Source organism: Barbus barbus (assembly GCF_936440315.1).
Source record: "Barbus barbus genome assembly, chromosome: 38".
Taxonomy (NCBI): Eukaryota; Metazoa; Chordata; class Actinopteri; order Cypriniformes; family Cyprinidae; genus Barbus; species Barbus barbus.
Window position 1 is genome coordinate 28,167,356 of NC_136716.1, and position 18,069 is coordinate 28,185,424.

Consider the following 18,069-nt stretch of genomic DNA (forward strand, 5'->3'; position numbering starts at 1 on the left):
ATTGTGCCCAATAAAAAGCTGTGGTCTTTGGCCAAATTCTGGATCTGTCAGTCTCGAATCGGCCCATCACAAGCTTCCGTTCAAGATGTTGAACGGAACAAAATGTCAGTTATATGCAGATGACACAGTCATTTATGTATCTGCAAAGACTCCAAGTTTAGCTGCAGAAATATTAACAAATGAAATGATTGGTGTGTCACAGTGGTTACAGAACAGTTGTTTGACCCTGAATTGAACAAAAACTGTCTCAATGTGTTTTTCAATTAGAAAGAAGGAAATGAGTGGTTTTATAATTAAGATCAATCAAAAGGAAATTGAAACAGTTAATAATTTTACATATTTAGGTGTTATTTTAGACTTTCATTTGAAATTTGATATGCATGTTAAGAAGCTATGTAGAACAATCAAAACAAATCTGAATTGTTTTTACATGATTAGACCATATATATCCTTGAAAGCAGCCAAGTTATACATGCATGCAATGATTTTATCACATTTATCTTACTGTGTGACTGTCTGGAGTCAGGTTTCTCAACTGACTATTAAACCTGTCAGATCCCTATATAAACAAACACTAAAAGTTTTGGATAAGAAACCAACCAGATGGCATCACTGTAGCATTTTACAAAAATATAGTTTGCTTAGTTTTGAAAATTTATTAAAATATCATCTTTTATTAAAATGTTTTTTAAATGTTTAAATATCATCATGGCTCAGTCGCGAGATCAGTACTGAATCACAGGGACCTGGTGCTCCGGCACCTCAGCCAGTTGGGGCTTCGGGTCAACTGGGAAAAGAGCAAGCCCTCACCGGTCTAGAGAATCTCTTTCCTCATTATGGAGTTAGCCTTGGGGAGTATGACGGCACATCTCACCAATGAGTGCTAAAGTGCCTGAGTTCCTTAGGTAGGACGGTGGTACCACTGAAACACTTTCAGAGTCTCCTGGGGCTTATGGCATCCGCAGTCACAGTAACGCAGCTTGGATTGCTTCATATGATACCACTCTAGCAGTGATTACACTCCCGAGTCCCCATCACGCCAATGTGTTGCCACTCATTCAGCCCCTGGTTGGACCTTGCCTTTCTACGGGCCGGGGTGCCCTTAGAACAAGTGTCCCGGCATGTCGTTGTCATGCCGAATTCCTCCAGTACGGGCTGGGGCGCTACGATGCAGTGGACCGCTGGTCCCTGGGGAAGTATGACCTGGTTGTTAGGTTCCTGAGGGGTGCCGAGACTGTATGAGTCATTATAATCAGTAATAATATCCTCACTGAATGCAACAAATGCCTCGTTTATATCGGGTTTTTATTGTTTTAGTCTCGTAGCACCGGGACATGTCATGACAACATGGTAAGGGCGGAACATTTCCGTCACATGCTTGAGGTGTTCGGCCAATCACAATGCACCGGATAGCTGGCCAATCAGAGCACACCTCACTTCTCAGAACAATGAGCTTTGTAGAAATCTGCACGTTTCAGAAAGGCGGGGCATAGAGGAGCAACAATAATGTACAGTGTGTGGAAAATTATATGTTTTTTGAACCTCGAACCGCGTAAACATTGCATTACACCAAATACACAAAATAATGTTCTTTTTAGCAATATCATATGACCCCTTTAATTTTCTCCAAAACTATACAGTCAAATTACATGAAAATGAATACAGTAATATTCAGGGTCACTGTGAACAGGAATGAATAGAAAGAATGAGTTAACCTATAAAGGAAACACGTTTATGCATGTTTTAACATGGAACATGTAGAAATGCAAGAATACACATGATTGGAGTGAATTTGCCTTTAATTCTCTTCAAAACTATACATTAAAATAACTTGAAAATGAATACAGCAATAGACAGGGTGACTGTGAACAGGAATCAATTGAAAGAAAAAGCAAACCTATTAAGGAAAGATTTTTGTGAGTGTTTAAAAATGGGACATGATGTAAAATGCAAGAAAAGGTTTTTTTATGTTTGATTAATTATGAACGCACTCTGATTTTTGGGGTGATATTTTTTACTTTTCTTCAAAACTATACAGTAAAATCAGTTGAAAATTTATACAGTAATAGTTTGCTTCACTCTGAATAGGAATCAATTGAAAGAATGAGCAAAGCAGTAAAGGAAAGGTTTTTCTGAATGTTTGGAAATGGGACATGATGTAAGAGTTAGAATGGACTTTTACACTTGGGGTGAATCTGCCATTAATTTTCTCGAAAACTACACAGTAAAATAATTTGAAAATGAATACAGCGATGGACGGGGTAACTCTGAATACATATCAGTTGATAGAATGCGCTAACCTATAAAGGAACACTTTTTATGAGTGTTTGAAAATGGGACACAGTGCAAGTGCCAGGACGCATTTTGTTGTTTTGGGTGATTTTGATTTTAATTTTCTCCAAAACTATACAGTACAACGACTTGAAAATGAACACAGTGATAGTCAGGGTCACTCAGAATACATATCAATTGAAGGAATGAGCTAACCTATAAAGGAACACTTTTTATGAGTGTCGAGACAGGGGCCGAGGCCCGGGGAATGGATGCTTCACCCTGAGGTGGTGAAGCAGATATGGAGAGTTTTTGGCCAGGTTCAGGTGGACCTGTTTCCGACTATAGAGTCAGTTCAATGTCCCCTCTGGTACTCTCTGACTCCTCCAGCTCCTCTAGGACTGGATGCTATGGTACAGACTTGGCCGAGGCTTCGTCTGTACACTTTTCCCCCTATCGCTCTACTCTCGGGAGTTCTGGCGAGAGTGCGCCGGGACGAGGTCAGTCTACTACTGGTAGCGCCGTTCTGGCCAGGCCGAGTATGGTTCTCGGACCTGATTTCTCTCCTCGACGGCACTCCATGAGAGATTCCCGTCAGGGGAGATCTCCTCTCACAGGCGGGGGGCACAATCGTCCACCCTCGCCCGGAGCTGTGGAAGCTGTGGGTGTGGTCACTGAGGGGGCACAGCTCATAGCTTCCGGTCTCTCAACCAAGGTTGCTGAGACCATCCTCCAATCCAGAGCTCCCTCTACGAGGAAACTGTACACCCTGAAGTGGAAGCTCTTTACTTCATGGTGCAGTGGTTGCCAGCTCGACCCAGCTAACTGCCCGATTGTTACAGTTCTGGAGTCCGTGCGGGCCGTCTCTCCGCAGGGTTAACTCACTCCACTAAGGTGTACGTGGCGGCCATTGCGGCCTACCACGTTCCTGTCGGTGGTCAGTCAGTGGGTAGACACCCCCCCCTAGTTACATCCTGAGGATGCCGGTACGTTCACGTGTCCCCACGTGGGACCTGGCTGTGGTACTAGAGGCTCTTTGCAAGCAGGCCCTTTCAGTGGCTCCTGCCTATCTTGACTTTGCGCCTGGTATGGCCAAAGTTTTTCTCTACCCCCGAGCGGGGGAATGTACCTAAAGTTCCCTCAGTGATGCCACAGCCTGTCGTACTTCAGGCCTTCTGTCCTCCTCCCTTCAGGGAGCCCGACCAGCAGAAGCTTGGATAGTGGATGCTATTAATATTGCCTATGAGTCCTCTAAGCTCCCCTCGCCGATGGGAGTCAGAGCTCACTCAACCCGAGGTGTGGCGGCCTCCAAGGCCTTCCTAGCAGGTGTGTCTATGCAGGACATCTGCAACGCTGCTGGGTGGTCCACGCCACTCACTTTTGTAAGGTTTTATGACCTCGACATTCGAGCCGCTCCAGGCTCTTCTGTCCTCTCGTCCTAGTACACACTAGGCAGGGACTTGTCAGTCTGGCGGCGTGGGTATCTCGTTCCCAAAGCATTTCAGACGCAGCTCGAGTTCCTGAAGGGGAACGTCTCAGGTTACGCATGTAACCATGGTTCCCCGAAGGGAATGAGACGCTGCGTCTCGAGGACATTCCTCCGGCATCCCTGCCAGCGCTTGCTTCATTCCTAGAAGCTGAAGTTGGCTCCACCTCACGTGCTTTTAAAGCTTCCTGGTCGTGAAGTCACCCGCCCGTGACACCTCGACCTTCCATTGGACTGATTGTACAGATAATTCAGAGCACGGTCACGCTGAAGACGTTCCCAAGGCGTTTCAGACGCAGCGTCTCGTTCCCTTCGGGGAACCATGATTACATGCGAAACCTGAGACGTTTTGTCACAGGAAGTGTTTGTCAGGTTTGCTTACAGAAACTTAAGGGAAAATCTTCAGCATTGTGATGTAATCTAGAGCGTCAAGGCCATGTGAAAGTTTCTCTTGAGTGTTTATGCTCTTCTTGTCTATTTAAAAGACTATTTCTGAAAAGAGTCAAGAAGTTAATCCTGCTTATGTGGTCAACAGCACTTTAGAGACTGTAGATAGAAACCTGCTGTAACGGCACTGACCCACTAGTGAAGCAGAGAGAGAGAGTGTGTGTGCGTATGAGAGAGAGAGAGTGTGTGTGTGTGAGAGATAGACAGTGCGTATGTGTTTGTGAGTGTGTGTGAGAGAGAGAGAGAGAGAGAGAGAGAGAGAGAGAGAGAGAGTGTGTGTGTGTGCGCGTTTGTGTGTTGGTGTGCGTGTGAGTGTGTGTTTTTGTGTGTGTGTTTGTGAGAGAGTGTGTGTGTGTGTGTGTGTGTGTGTGAGAGAGAGTGTGGGTGTGTGTTTGTTGGGGTGTGTGTGAGAGTGCGTGTGTGTGTAAGTGGAAGTGTGGTTTTTTTTATGTGTGTGTGTAAGTGGGTGTGTGTGAGTGTGTGGGTGTTTGTGTGCGCGCGCGTCTTCTGCCTTTCTACAAATAGTGCTCAAGGTGTTTTTCCTGTGTATTTCTTGAAATGAATCAGTGTTGACCAGTAATTGTTAAAATGCTTTGAAACTTGTTACAAATATCTATTAAAGAGCTTAAAGAGCAAATAACTTGGAAAAATAGACAAAGCATTGCCATGAATTTATACTTTATCCCAAATTATCTCCATCTTTTCTAAACAGCATTAAAAAGATCTAACATTCTTTGCCATGTTGAGTTTTTTGTCTTTTAGCTCATGTTAAATACACCTGATTCCAGGAACTGTGGAGGACTGTGATTTGAAAGACGTCAATACATACAGTTCAGTTGCATTAAATGAGGAATAAAGACACTAAAGGGAAAAAGAGTGAATGAATAGTGAATGAATGAAAGAATGAACAGATGCTCCTCTTCAGCTCTGCTCTGGTGTGTTTCTGAGGAACAGAGTAGCTTCAGAGTTCAGTCACCTGTGACCCGCTGCAGTAAAGCTCTCCTGATCCTCTTTGGTCTTCAACACACGTCAGAAACCCAAATCTACTGATATGAGAGCAGCTCCTTGTGCAGAGGAATTACTGCAGATTACCAAACCCTGGAGAATTTCTAATCCTAACGTGAATGTTGATCAGCCACCGCTTCGAGATCTGAGCTGGAGACGGAGAAGATCTGAACGTCAGTGTGCCTTGAGAAACACACCGAACCTGCAAAGAGTGAATGTGGGTTTGAACAAAAGCGTCTCCCTAAATGAGCATTCGGACTCCTAACTAACACACAGAGAGGAATCAGGGCATTTACTGAGTCAGATGATGGTTTGTGAAGGACCATCTAAACCAGTGAAGATGATCATCTGCAAGCCAATCCATAATGAGAGATTCTTCTAGCGAAGTTGATTCACCTTCATCAGTCTCCTTCTGAACCCCTAAAGAACCCGTGGCAAACTGCCTTGTGCTTCACGGTTTATTCTGTGGATTAACAATGAAAGGCCCTTTTGTTTTTAGCGGTTCATTCACTGGCTTCAAGTCTTGGTTAGAAAAAATCCTCTTACTTACAGATTTACACATGAATACTGTATTCTGATGCATTGGTCAACAGCGACAGTGAGGCAAGAACAATGAAAAGGTTAAATGATTGTGTCCTGAATGAGCTGTGTAAGTCATCTCTCACACTCCAGGAAACTGAAATAAGGCTTCAATAATCACAATCATGGACAAATATCTCCAAATCTGATTTGACATATACAGTGAATTACAATCCCATCACGTGTAAACTCTTGCAGACTCATCTGAATACAACATTAAACAGCTACAGCCCTTTACTATTTCTTCTTGTCTGTAGATTTCTGCCCGGTGAGGAACTGCCAGATTCCTCTGCAGTAGAACTCGTTACCGAACGCGTACAGGACGGCGTGGAAGATTGGAGACATCTTGGCCAGCACCGGCAGGACCTGGAGGATTTACAACCAGACGAACATGATCAACACTGAGATGAGAACAATGATTTATCAGGCCAGTGAAAGATTTTAAAGATCACCAGTGTTTGTTTTCTTACCATTCTGAGCTTTGGGGAAACGAGATTAACGTCCTCGAAGCAGGCGTATGTGCACATCAGAACATACGGACCCCAGCAGAACAGCAGCGCTTTCAGAGGCAAACCTGTGTTAAACTGCAGGACAGAGAGGAGAAGCGCTGACACAACATCACAAGAAACTAGACCAGAAATCTGACGCTTGCGTTACTTAATGCAAGAAGGAGATCTTAAAGGGGCAGTCGTGGCCTAATGGATAGAGAGTTGGACTTGTAACCTGAAGGTCGAGTCTCAGGTCCGGCAGGGATTGTAGGTGGGGGAGTGAATAACCAACACTCTCTCCACCCTCAATACCACGACTGAGGTGAGACCCTTGAGCAAGGCACCGAACCCCCAACTGCTCCCCGGGCGCCGCAGCATTGGCTGCCCACTGCTCTGGGTGTATGTTCACTACTAAGTGTACACTTGGATGGGTTAAATACAGAGCACAAATTCCTAGTATGGGTCACCATACTTGGCCACACACCACTCCCTTTAAAGCACACAGAACACTGATCTACGGAAGATTCACGTCAATCTCACTGCAGATGAACTCGTTTGTGCTGCTCTAACGATCCACACACAAACACTGACGACCACGCGTTCTGTGAGCAGATGAGCTGCTGACAGGTAGTGACTACCACATTAACACTCAACAACCAGTCGTTAATGATGAGTTCAGACGTGCCTCGTGTGCTGCAATCCATGCATACTCTAAATACTGTACAGACCTAAACACTGCCTCATTACAGCATGAAGCATAAAGTCTGGTTTAGTTGACATTGCTGCACAGAATGTGTCACTGATCATACTTTAGCCATAAGGAACTGATAAATGAAATTTACATCATAGGGGACAGCAATGTATAAAAATGTTAAACTGAACACATAAATACTAAATGAATTAAATATGATAAAAAAAAGTTTATTACAAAAAAAGTACTTTATAAAAAATGCAAAGCGAAATCACACTAAGCGACAGCAAAGTTCCTGCAAATAAAGATATGCTGTGAATGTAATTGGAGCGTATGTTGACTAAGGAGAGTGCGAGTACCTTAAAGTGGTGTGTCTTTTTGAAATAAGCATAGATGGCACTGTAGGACGACTGCAGAACCATAACAGGGAATGCTAAATACAGTACAGTGATGGCCAGCATGTAGGTGATGTAATTCCTGAAGAAGACAGAGAAGCAAACAACGTATTACTCTTGCATGCAAATTCACATTAGCACAGATAGTCATTTACAGGCAGGGCAGACATTGTTGTTTATCAATATCTTCTTGTGATTTCTGATTAGTAATGTGTAGTAGTTTAAAGTAGCATTGTTGGGTTTTGATTTGAGTTGCATGAGCTATGAAACAGAAACTAGGGTGAAGTCCGTTAGTGTGCTTGTGTTCTGGTGTGTGAGATGCATGTACCGGTCTCCTTGCGTGTAGTCCAGCGTACAGCATGTTTTCATCGGCTCAAAGTCAAAGACGCCCCAGCCGATGGCCGGCAGCGGTAGAGCTGCCCAGAACATGGCCAGGATCCAGATGATGGTGCTCATGGTCATAGACGTGCTCCAGAACATCTTCTGCTCTGAAAACAAACACAAATAACTCATCGATTTATAGCCGGTCAGCTGAGACAGTGCAGGAAAACTGTATTAAAAATGATCATAAAACCCAATGCAAGCCTTACAGAAACAAGAGTACCATTAATGTCTTGTGTGTCAACACTGAAAAATAATAAAGTAACATTTTATGGATGGCAGATGTTCCCGTTTATACCCACTAGTACAGTACTGATGATATCTGTCCCAAGCAATGGCAGCGAGAAAACAGATAGCGGCGAGGATCGACACCATTCCCTGAAAAGCATGAATCTGACAGCCCTCCGACCCGAACGGCCAATATCTTCCAGAGTTCAGAAAAAACACAAATACACAGGTGTTTAAATATTTATACATATATACATCTGATGTTTCTCATTTTCATATTAAATCTGTGTTCTTTGTCTAGTGGTTGTATTTCTGCAGAAACTTTGGTTTGAAGTCAAATTCCTTGTGTGTAATAAAACTCATAATTATGTCATCACAAAATAATTCCTTTTTATTCATTTGTCATATCTTTTCACACAGTTTTAGAAGTTGTGTTTTTGGTCAGTCTCACCTCAGGTAACTGGCGTAAGCGGCCACTAAACCGTTAATATTGAGGCTCAGGTCAGCCACAGCCAGGTTAAAGACAAAGAAGTTATTGGGCGTCTGCATCTCCCGGATTCTGAGGAACGCCAGCACCGAGATCAAGTTAAGAAAGAAACCGAGAAGACCTAGAAGAAAATATTCAGATATTCAGACTGAACAGAATTCTTAACATTGTGCAACGCTTACAAAGAGCAATCATAACAAAATAATAATGACATCCACACTAACAATGAAGGATCAATAATTACCACAGTGATCAATGCCATCACTGTATGATCATTATACCGTGGAACTAACTGTTTCTTTCTTTTCTTTTGTTTTTCTAATTCAGAAACTATTTAGGAAGCTTTCTGGTTTTACAGATCAATAAGAGCAGCCCTCATTAATAGATCAGCCTTCACAAATCAATCAGACATAAAGAACTTTTGCATGTTTGTCAATACATTCATCGATGAAGAACTATCCAGCACTGATGAATGGATGGTCTGATTGATTGATTGATTGATTGATTGATTGATTGATTAGCACTCACCGCCCACCAGCAGCGTGGAGCCGAAGGCGAACATGTCGACATCGCTGAATCCCTCCGGTAACGTGTATGAAGCCATTGTCCGAGATCCTCCTCACTGCTGACCGCTGCGTTACAGTGCGAGACTTTATATGTGTGTTTATTCCTAGTGAACGCGCGTGTGAGATTTAAAGCCCCTTAAATCCCAGCAAGAATGTTTTAATTCCGCAAAAGTTTGTGAAATCAGATCTGAAGCAGATCACAGTCCTCCATATACAGCTCTCTCTGGCTTTACTGATGCTTAAAACAAACAACCATGAAATATAATACTGCAGTTTTAAAATATTTCGCAATAAATGATCAGCGGCAGAACCACCCAGTCTCAGCTGGAAAAACGCTGTGCCACCAAAGTGTTCTCGAGCGCCACCATCTGGCCGTTTTCAGAAGAGCACCTGACATTTCTTCAGCTGGCTAAAAACTCTCTGGTGGACACACGTTCTTGAATAATTATTGTTAGGCATATGGCCTATTAGTCTTTTTTTTTTTTGCATTTATGCAATATACTGGAGTAAAACCTGAGAAAGTAGACCTGAATATTCCACTGCATTCCTGGACACCTGTAATTCATAGGCGGGGATTATGCTAATTGTGAATGAGCGTGCACGAGCGCCCTATTTACCAATGATTGGAATTCATTAACATACACGTTTAACTATCAAATCGGACGTTTACGAAGCATTTGTGATTCCGGAGGAGAGTTTACGGGTCTGTTTTAGCGCAAATTACTCAGAATTTACTCTTATATTTACGCAAGTTTCATGAATGAGGCCCAATTTGTTTGTAAATGAAAGTTGTGTCTTTGTGTCCTTCATAAAAAATTGTGGGATGTTGGAATTGATTATAATTGGTTGTCCCGTTCTTCATAAAACACATTGATTTGAGTACCTTTTATTAAATGTTATGTTTGAAAAATCTATATTCTGAATGAAATGTAATCGTTGGAGTGAAGTGACATACGGCAAGTATGGTGACCCATACTTGGAATTCGTGTTCTGCATTTAACCCATCCAACGTGCACACACACACACAGCAGTGAACACACACACGCACACACACACACCGTGAACACACACCCGGAGCAGTGGGCAGCATTTATGCTGCGGCGCCCGGGGAGCAGTTGGGGGTTCGGTGTCTTGCTCAAGGGCACCTCAGTCGTGGTATTGAGGGTGGAGAGAGCGCTGGACATTCACTCCCCCCACCTACAATCCCTGCCGGCCGGAGACTCGAACCCACAACCTTTGGATTACGAGTCCAACTCTCTAACCATTAGGCCACGACTTCCCCTAAGAACAAAGTAACAGCATGATATGTTTGAGGTATAATGTGGTGATCTGACTACAGTAGGTTCCAGTGCAAAAGGCTGTAATTAGTAAACTATTTCTTATTTCTCAGCTTTCAGATGTTAATCCCATTGGGAAATAACATAGGTACACTGTACCTGTCATGAATCAGGTCCATGGAGTTCCATTCGCTAGCCACCAGAGGTCACTCCTCCATCACATTGACTTTCACACCACACAGACTGTTACATATTACCCTGGACTACATTTCCCAGCAGCAATTTCACTAATCACACGCTCACACCTGAGAACTATCACACAATCACACACTCTACATAAACCATGGACTTCTTTTCACAGATCGCCAAGTATTGTTTTGCGTATAGCACTCTCCTAGTGTTAGCTGCGATACGGAACCCATTTAGTTGTCTTAGTCTTGCCTTGTCTGTTTTCTTGTGTTTTGATTCTTGCCCATGTTTCCTAGATTAACCCTTCGTCTTTCCGCTTGGACTCTGTTTGCCCCTGCTTGGACTATTGCTCATGTTCTCGGATTACCCCTCTTGTCTAAACCCTTTGGATATTGCATGCCCTCGGAATACTCTTGTGTCTTGTCCTCAACATATCTGTTAACTGATGTTTGACCCTGCCTGTCTTTTGACCACGTCTCTGTATAATAAAAGCTTGCACGTGGATCCGTACACCTCACGTCTCGTTGGCTCCATTATGGTACCACACTTCAGTGAAATGTGTTCACTGTAATCTCTCTCAATTCTTTTGGCTGACTCTCTCTAAAGAGCGCAGAACAAAACATTTGAGAGCAGCATTTGTGCTTTCTCCTCAGGAGCAATCGCTTGTGTTGAAGTTTCCCCAGTTCCTTTGAGAAAAGTGTCTATTCAATGAATTCATTAAAATATACAGTTCTGAATGAGCCTGAGAGTTCATTAAGTTTGAAAGTGAGTTTATTCATAGCCTGAATAGGATAATTGGTGTGGATATCCATTATGAACTCTGACCCTCATTACCTTTATCAGGACACTGGACAAAATGTAACACAGGATAGTGGAACAAACATATATTTGTTATAATATAGAAATATGCTTGAATGTAATATACAAGATAGGGGTGGGTGAAACGGAAAAAATATCATATCACGATTCACGATTTTACCACGATTCTTTGTCATGTTGGTTTTACTATTTTGGCTTTACGAGTTGTCTGAACATTACAGCCAAACTAGACAGACAAAGCCTTTCAAGGTATAAAAAAAAAAAAAAAAAGGCATGGCAGATATTTAGGCCAAAGAGGGCGAAGATAAAAATCTTTGTCATTATTTTATCTTTCTTATTAAAAAATACGAACAAAGATACACATTACAAATACACATAATATACAAATTAAACAAACAGTTGCTGGTTCACAGTGACTCATAGGATTGATCTTTCCTGCTATCAAAGTCAATGTGGACCAGCAACTGTTTGGTTAACCTCATTCTTCAAAATATCTTATTTTGGGTTCAGCACAAGAAATTAATAGAGGTTTGGGACAACATGTGAGTGAGTAAATAATGACAGAAATTAAATTTTAGGGTGAACTATCCCTTTAATGACAGTCGACAGCATGTTTAGTGTCCTGTCCCTTTAAGAGCTGCACGCATCTAATATACAGGCACGCATCCATTTGTCTCTCAACTATTTACTTTCATTTTAGAGATAACCAACTGAGTCTGTATGTAAACCTTGTGTGTTCTGACAGTATTAGCGCAAAAGATAAGTTAGTTGAGTAATCAGGCGCTGTTAGACAGGCTTTTTAGTGCGTGCTTCAGGTGTATGCACTCAGAAAAAGCGCACATCAGACCAGCTCGTGAATTAAACATTTAACCAGCAAGGCTTGTGTGCAAATAATGTACTTTTGCGATCGCGAATAAGTGCAGTGTCCTGTCAGAGTAACTCTACTGCTGTATGTCGTGTTGTACAGTATATAGAGACAGAGACCAGAACTGTATTTGATATAATGTGTGCTGAAGCACGATACTACGATATTTCTTCAAAAGCAGAACGTGGAGACATTTTTATCATCCATGATCAAAAATCGTCATATCGCACACCTCTAATACAAGATATCGGCTAATATACTTTGAATAAACACACACAAATGTCTGTAGGCTACTTTAGTCTGAGATGAAGACTTTTGCTCTATACTGCCACCAGGTGTTTTAAATGCACATTCACTTTAAATATGTTAAAGCAGTGGTTCACAAACCTCTCCATGAAGTACTCCCAGTACTGCACATTTTGTATCTCTCCCTATATCTGATACACCCACTTCAGGTCTTGCAGTTTCCACTAATCAGCTGATGAGTTGAATCAAGTGTGATAGATGAGGGAGACATACAAAATGTGCAGGGCTGGTACTCCAGGACAGGTTTGAGAACCACTGTGTTAAAGTATCACCATCTGCTTTTTTGCTTTAATATAGCAAATTATATAGGCATTATAGACCAAATAGACAATAAGGATAATACTATTAGGTAACCACTATTAATATGTGAGTAACGTTGATGCTATAGTGTAGTTATAATGCCTGAAAAAATCTGAAGTATGCATCTTTCATATTACCATAAATTTAATGCATCATAAACACTGCATTTTATGCTAAATTCCTGCTTTTGCTCAATATTGAATCAACTGCAGTTTTGATGTATTGGTATGTCAAGTCAAAGGTCAAACTAACAACACTGATCTTTTGCATGTATAAAATAACCTATAGTGTGCTGGATTTCCATATCTATATCTATTATAACATTTCCAGTTTAAATAATCTTCAAAAAGACACCACAAATAATCCAACATTATCTCGATACTCTATGATTTACTCGGTATGTCTGGTGAAAACAGAGCAAGACAAAGCCATTCACCAATAAGATGCTGTGAATTCACAAAGTGTTGTCCAATCCCAGGTCTAAAATTAACCCTCCAATCAAAAAGAGAAATGTCTGTTCTGTATACATATAAAAGACAAGCACACAGCCTATGGGCTTCCAGGAAGGAATAATCGTGTAAGTGAAAATACCCCAAGTCCTTCCTTTTAATCTGCTCTATCCCGTTTATCTGTGGATTCGGAGCAGAGTGAGCAGAAAGTGCTTGAGAGACATAGAGATGCTGGGTGTGCTGCGTGATTAACAGACTCAAACCCATCCGGACAGTAGCTAGAACAGACAGCGCAGAAGATGTGCGCTCTGGGCTTGTGGGCTTTTGCGTCTGGCCGTGTGTTTCAGGTTTTTGCGCTGGTGCTCTGCTGCTCTCCATTGCTTTGCAGCGCCTGTCCTGCTCAATGCAGCTGCTTCTACCACAAACTGAGTGACGGATCGAAGTCGAGGTGAGATTTCACATGCACTCTGAAACTGAAACCTAACTGTGGAAAAGTCTCATATGGACCTTTGTCTGCAGAATATTTGCTGTTGGAATATTGGCTGCAGATTGTCTGTGCTCTTTATTTAGTCGTTGGATTAACGTGTGTCTGCTTTTTAATCTTCTCTGCTTGTTAGTTGCGGTGTTTCAGACCTCTATCACTCATCACACACACACACAGTGTAAAGATAATAATACACAATAAAAGTAAAATCAGAAATGAAAGCTAGTCAAAGAGAAATATGTCATAGCACTATATTGCAGCAATGTTGAGTACTATAATCTCAAAGTGGAGTATTCTTACTTGACTAGCATAATCAAATATCTTAACAAAAGGAGGCTATGCTTGACCCATGTGATGTGTTTCATAGGAGCGTCCTGTGCAATGATCCCGACCTCACTGTTATCCCAAACAACTTTCCCTCAGACACCTCCAAACTCCGCTTCGAGAAAACCGCCATCAGCCGCATCGCCAGTGAATCCTTTCATTACCTCAGCAGCCTGGAGTACCTCTGGATATCCTTCAACTCGCTCTCCTCCCTCAGCGCGGACAGTTTCCGAGGACTTTACACCTTGGACGAATTACGGATGGATGGGAATATTCTCACTTCCTTTCCGTGGGTATGTTTGATGGACATGCCGAACCTTCGGCTCCTGGATCTGCACAACAATAAAATCAGCAGCATCCCAGCTGATGCAACCATTTACATCAGTAACTTGACCTACCTGGATCTGTCCAGCAACAGTCTGACCACCGCTCCAGCCGAGGTTCTTACTTCATGGTTCTCTCCGAAACCTCCTCAGGATGCAGAGGATTCCAGAATGATACTGGGTGAGTTGTTTCTGTGCTTAAACCATTTCAGTTCAGTTGAAAAGTCTTAGTCACTGATGGAAGCGTTCTTTGCGCAGGTCTTCACGACAATCCCTGGCAGTGCGACTGTCGTCTGTTTGATTTGGTGCAGTTCCAGAAGTTTCCTTCCTCGTCTGTGGCGTTCATCGATACGCGTTTGCGCTGCGCCGAGCCAGAGAGCCTGTCGGGAGTGCTCTTCTCTGATGCCGAGCTCCGCAAGTGTCAGGCTCCCCGCGTGCACACGGCCGTCGCGAGGGTCCGCAGTTCCATCGGAAACAACGTCCTGCTGCGCTGCGGTACCATTGGCGTTCCCATCCCCGAGCTGTCCTGGAGCCGTGCCGACCGCAAGCCCGTGAACGGCACCGGTAAGTGTGACGTTTACATCTCATGTCTCCCTTGCTTCTGTTAAACAAACCCAGCATCCTGGCATGAGTAATGCGTCTGCTAAATAAACGGAATCTGCTGCTTGTGTATTAAGAGAGCTGCAAATATAGAAGCATGCAGGCGAAATCTGCTGTAATTATTGTACTGAACAGTTCAGAACTTATTTTAAAGTGAGTGTTTTTTGTTTGATCTTGCAGTGCAACAGGAAAACTCTAAAGAGGGCATCATCTGGTCCATTCTGAGTGTTCCTGCTGTTTCGTACAGGGATTCAGGGAAATACGTTTGCAGAGCCACTAACTTTGTCGGAAGCGCCGATGCCATTATCTCACTTGTCATTTCCGATACGTGGCAAATCGATGAAGCGTTCGCCAAGAGAAGTCACGGAAAGAAGAATGCTGGATTGGGCCGAGCGGCGTATCAAGAGAAACTCATTGCCAGGTACGTGCCGCCGGCCACATCCGCCACTGTGCCCATCATTGAGCCCCTAAACGGACCCAAAGCCTCGTCGTCCATTCGGATTGAAAGCTACAGCATTTCTGACGGTGTTTCCAAAGCGACGGCCACAGCGCCGCCTGCAGCGGCCACAGGATCAGACAGCAGCATGGCAGAGCTTCAGAAAGACGTCTTGAGTAACCTGGAGGCTAATGCGTCGTCTCAGCAGCAGGGTCCGGAGCGCAGAGTGGTTCGGTCGGTCAAAGTGATCGGCGACACGGACCACACAGTCTCGCTGAACTGGCGCGCACCCGCTGCCACCAACACCACATCCTTCAGTGTTCTGTACGCTGTCTTCGGCGAGCGCGACATGCGCCGCATCAATGTCGGCCCGGGCAAGAACCGCGTCACCATCGAGGGCCTGGTGCCCAAAACCAAGTACATAGCCTGTGTGTGCGTGAAGGGCCTCGTCCCCAAGAAAGAGCAGTGTGTGATCTTCTCCACGGACGAGGCGGCCAGCGCCAGCGGCACACAGAAGCTCATTAACGTGGTGGTGATCTCGGTCGCCTGCGTGATCGCGGTTCCTCTGACGCTCATCGTCTGCTGCGGTGCGCTGAAGCGGAGGCTGCAGAAACTGATGGGCAGAAAGTCCAAAGACATTCAAGACTCGTACGTGACGTTTGAGACTGTGTCCCCAGGCACCAAAGCCAAAGGGCTGGAGAGGGAATATCTCAGCAGACTCAACCCAGGTGAGTCAAACCGGCTGCTGTCGGCCCGCTCCAGTGTGGACTCCCAGGCCACGGCCAGAACCGAGGGCCAGCCCAACGAGTACTTCTGCTGACCGACCTTTTTCAGACGACTGTGCCTAGAGCACTCTTGGCATGGGCCGGATTACACTTTTAATGTGTTCGAAAGCTTTAATACATATCAGCTTTGTCCTTTCTCAGCCCTGAAAGTGTACAAACCACCTTAGAGAAAGTCCGGTGTTCAAAAAGGGAAAATTATCACACAAGAGTGAAATAATAATGTCTGTATTTTTTATTTTTGTCATGCACTTTTATTGATTCACTGATCATGCATATTCTGCAATGAAACACATAATACCCATATGTCAGAAAGTAAAACTGTTTGGAAATGTTCTGTGTGGACCGTACTTTTTTACTTGTTTTTCTTTATACTGTTATCTTGTCACAGTGTACTGGGCAACTCTTTTCCACTTCAACCTCAAAACTGCTTATAATCTGTCAGGAATATGTTGATGTCTGTACTTATTAAAATGCAGAGGTGGAAAGAGTATGAAAATATTTTACTCAAGTAAAAGTACCATTACCTTAATGAAATTTTACTTAAGTACAAGTAAAAGTACCAGTCTAAAAATCTACTCAAGTAAAAGTAAAAAGTAGCTCATTTAAAATTTACTCAGTTACTTTTTAACAGTGGGAGGGACGCAAAAATGGGATAGGCCAAGGGTGTCAAACTCAGTTCCTGGAGGGCCACAGCCCTACACAGTATAGATATAATCCTAATTAAACACATCTGATCCAGCTAATCTAATCACTTAGGCTTATTTAAAAACTACATGTTATGTGTGTTGGAGCAGGGTTGGAACTAAACTCTGCAGGGCTGCAGCTCTCCAGGAACTGAGTTGACACCACTGGGATAGGCCTATAAATCTCAAATTAGTTGTTTTTAATTAAAGGAATCAGTTATTTAGAATAATAAGACATTTGGGCCGTTACCAGGCAAATTAAATCAGTATCAACAAAATTCATCTTTGCAATGCAGAGGAAACACAGAAGCTTCATCTAAAGTGGCATTTAGACGTATTTATATACTGTTTAAAGCAGGACATGAATGCATTTAACAAAGGCAGAAATAATGTTTTGATATATAAGACATAAAATGTTGAAAACTCATCTGACATTTAAAAAAAAAAAAAGATACTTTAAATGTGAAATTAAAACCGCCAGTAGGTGTCACCAAGTCACTGTTAATAAGTGAGTCATTGCAATTGAACCGAATCATTTAAACGGTTGATTCATTCAGTGTTTTGTTTGGTTTTTGGCTAAATACTGATAATGTCAAATCGCACATCGTTAAAGCAACAATTACGATATTGTCGCAGACGATATCACACACCCTGCACCACTGTCTTTTTACCTAATTTGTGCAAAACATTTTGCTAAACTGCCAAAGCTTAATTTTAACCACCAATGCAATGATGCAAGTATTTACCTTACCTCTACATGCTTGTGAAGGTTTATGTCGAGATTTTATAAATTGGTCTCCCTAGGCAAACACAGCTTACATTGCATAATAGAGCATAAATATGCATAAATATGGCCAGGGGTTCATTTCATTTCCTTGGTTTTCAGCTGGGTCTGCCTGTCTGTCAATCTGCATCTTTCTTGTGATTTTAGCGCCAGTTTGTTCTCCTGCCCATTATTTACTGCAGTAGTTTCCAGGGAGCGATTTTTTTTTTTACTCAGTAATTAATGTGTTTTAAAATGTAGCGAAGTACAATACTTCAAACAAAATATACTTAAGTAAAAGTAAAAGTACAGATTTGAAAAATTACTTTAAAAAGTAGAAATACACAAAAAAGCTACTTAATTACAGTAACGCAAGTAAATGTAATTCGTTACTTTCCACCTCTGTTAAAATGTTTAAAAATATGACTGAATAAAACGGTTC

General features: G+C 42.8%; 2 protein-coding genes across 4 annotated transcripts; one reads left to right on the forward strand and one right to left on the reverse strand.

The window, feature by feature from the left end:
• Positions 1-4,867: 4,867 nt before the first annotated feature.
• On the reverse strand, positions 4,868-9,085 carry LOC306857550 (RPE-retinal G protein-coupled receptor-like). Its single transcript, XM_079397535.1, has 7 exons — positions 8,987-9,085; positions 8,423-8,579; positions 8,046-8,167; positions 7,691-7,850; positions 7,327-7,444; positions 6,259-6,372; positions 4,868-6,154 (listed from the first exon to the last, which is right to left on the reverse strand). The coding sequence occupies exons 1-7, from the start codon at positions 9,060-9,062 to the stop codon at positions 6,026-6,028; spliced, it is 876 nt and encodes a 291-aa protein (XP_079253661.1). The 5' UTR covers positions 9,063-9,085; the 3' UTR covers positions 4,868-6,025.
• A 4,256-nt stretch (positions 9,086-13,341) lies between these two features.
• LOC306857424 (leucine-rich repeat, immunoglobulin-like domain and transmembrane domain-containing protein 1) lies at positions 13,342-18,069 on the forward strand. 3 transcript variants are annotated; one of them, XR_013783105.1, is made up of 5 exons: positions 13,342-13,677; positions 14,081-14,541; positions 14,619-14,924; positions 15,141-16,844; positions 17,013-18,069. XR_013783105.1 is itself a non-coding variant. In XM_079397363.1 (4 exons), exons 1-4 carry the CDS (start codon positions 13,529-13,531, stop codon positions 16,214-16,216), a joined length of 1,992 nt encoding a protein of 663 aa, XP_079253489.1. In that variant the 5' UTR covers positions 13,399-13,528; the 3' UTR covers positions 16,217-18,069. The 3 variants fall into 3 exon arrangements, 2 of the variants coding, with proteins under 2 accessions (XP_079253489.1, XP_079253490.1); XM_079397363.1 differs by having other exon boundaries at positions 13,399-13,677; positions 15,141-18,069; XM_079397364.1 differs by having other exon boundaries at positions 13,414-13,677; positions 14,137-14,541; positions 15,141-18,069.

Coding starts and splice junctions, on each gene's coding strand:
- LOC306857550 (XM_079397535.1), bottom strand. CDS start 9,062: ATGGCTTCATACACGTTACCGGAGGGATTCAGCGATGTCGACATGTTC. Junction 8,168..8,422: donor GCTTACGCCAGTTACCTGAG/GTGAGACTGACC, acceptor GAACTCTGGAAG/ATATTGGCCGTTCGGGTCGG. Junction 6,155..6,258: donor TTTCCCCAAAGCTCAGAATG/GTAAGAAAACAA, acceptor TAAATCCTCCAG/GTCCTGCCGGTGCTGGCCAA.
- LOC306857424 (XM_079397363.1), top strand. CDS start 13,529: ATGTGCGCTCTGGGCTTGTGGGCTTTTGCGTCTGGCCGTGTGTTTCAG. Junction 13,678..14,080: donor AGTGACGGATCGAAGTCGAG/GTGAGATTTCAC, acceptor TGTGTTTCATAG/GAGCGTCCTGTGCAATGATC. Junction 14,542..14,618: donor GGATTCCAGAATGATACTGG/GTGAGTTGTTTC, acceptor TTCTTTGCGCAG/GTCTTCACGACAATCCCTGG.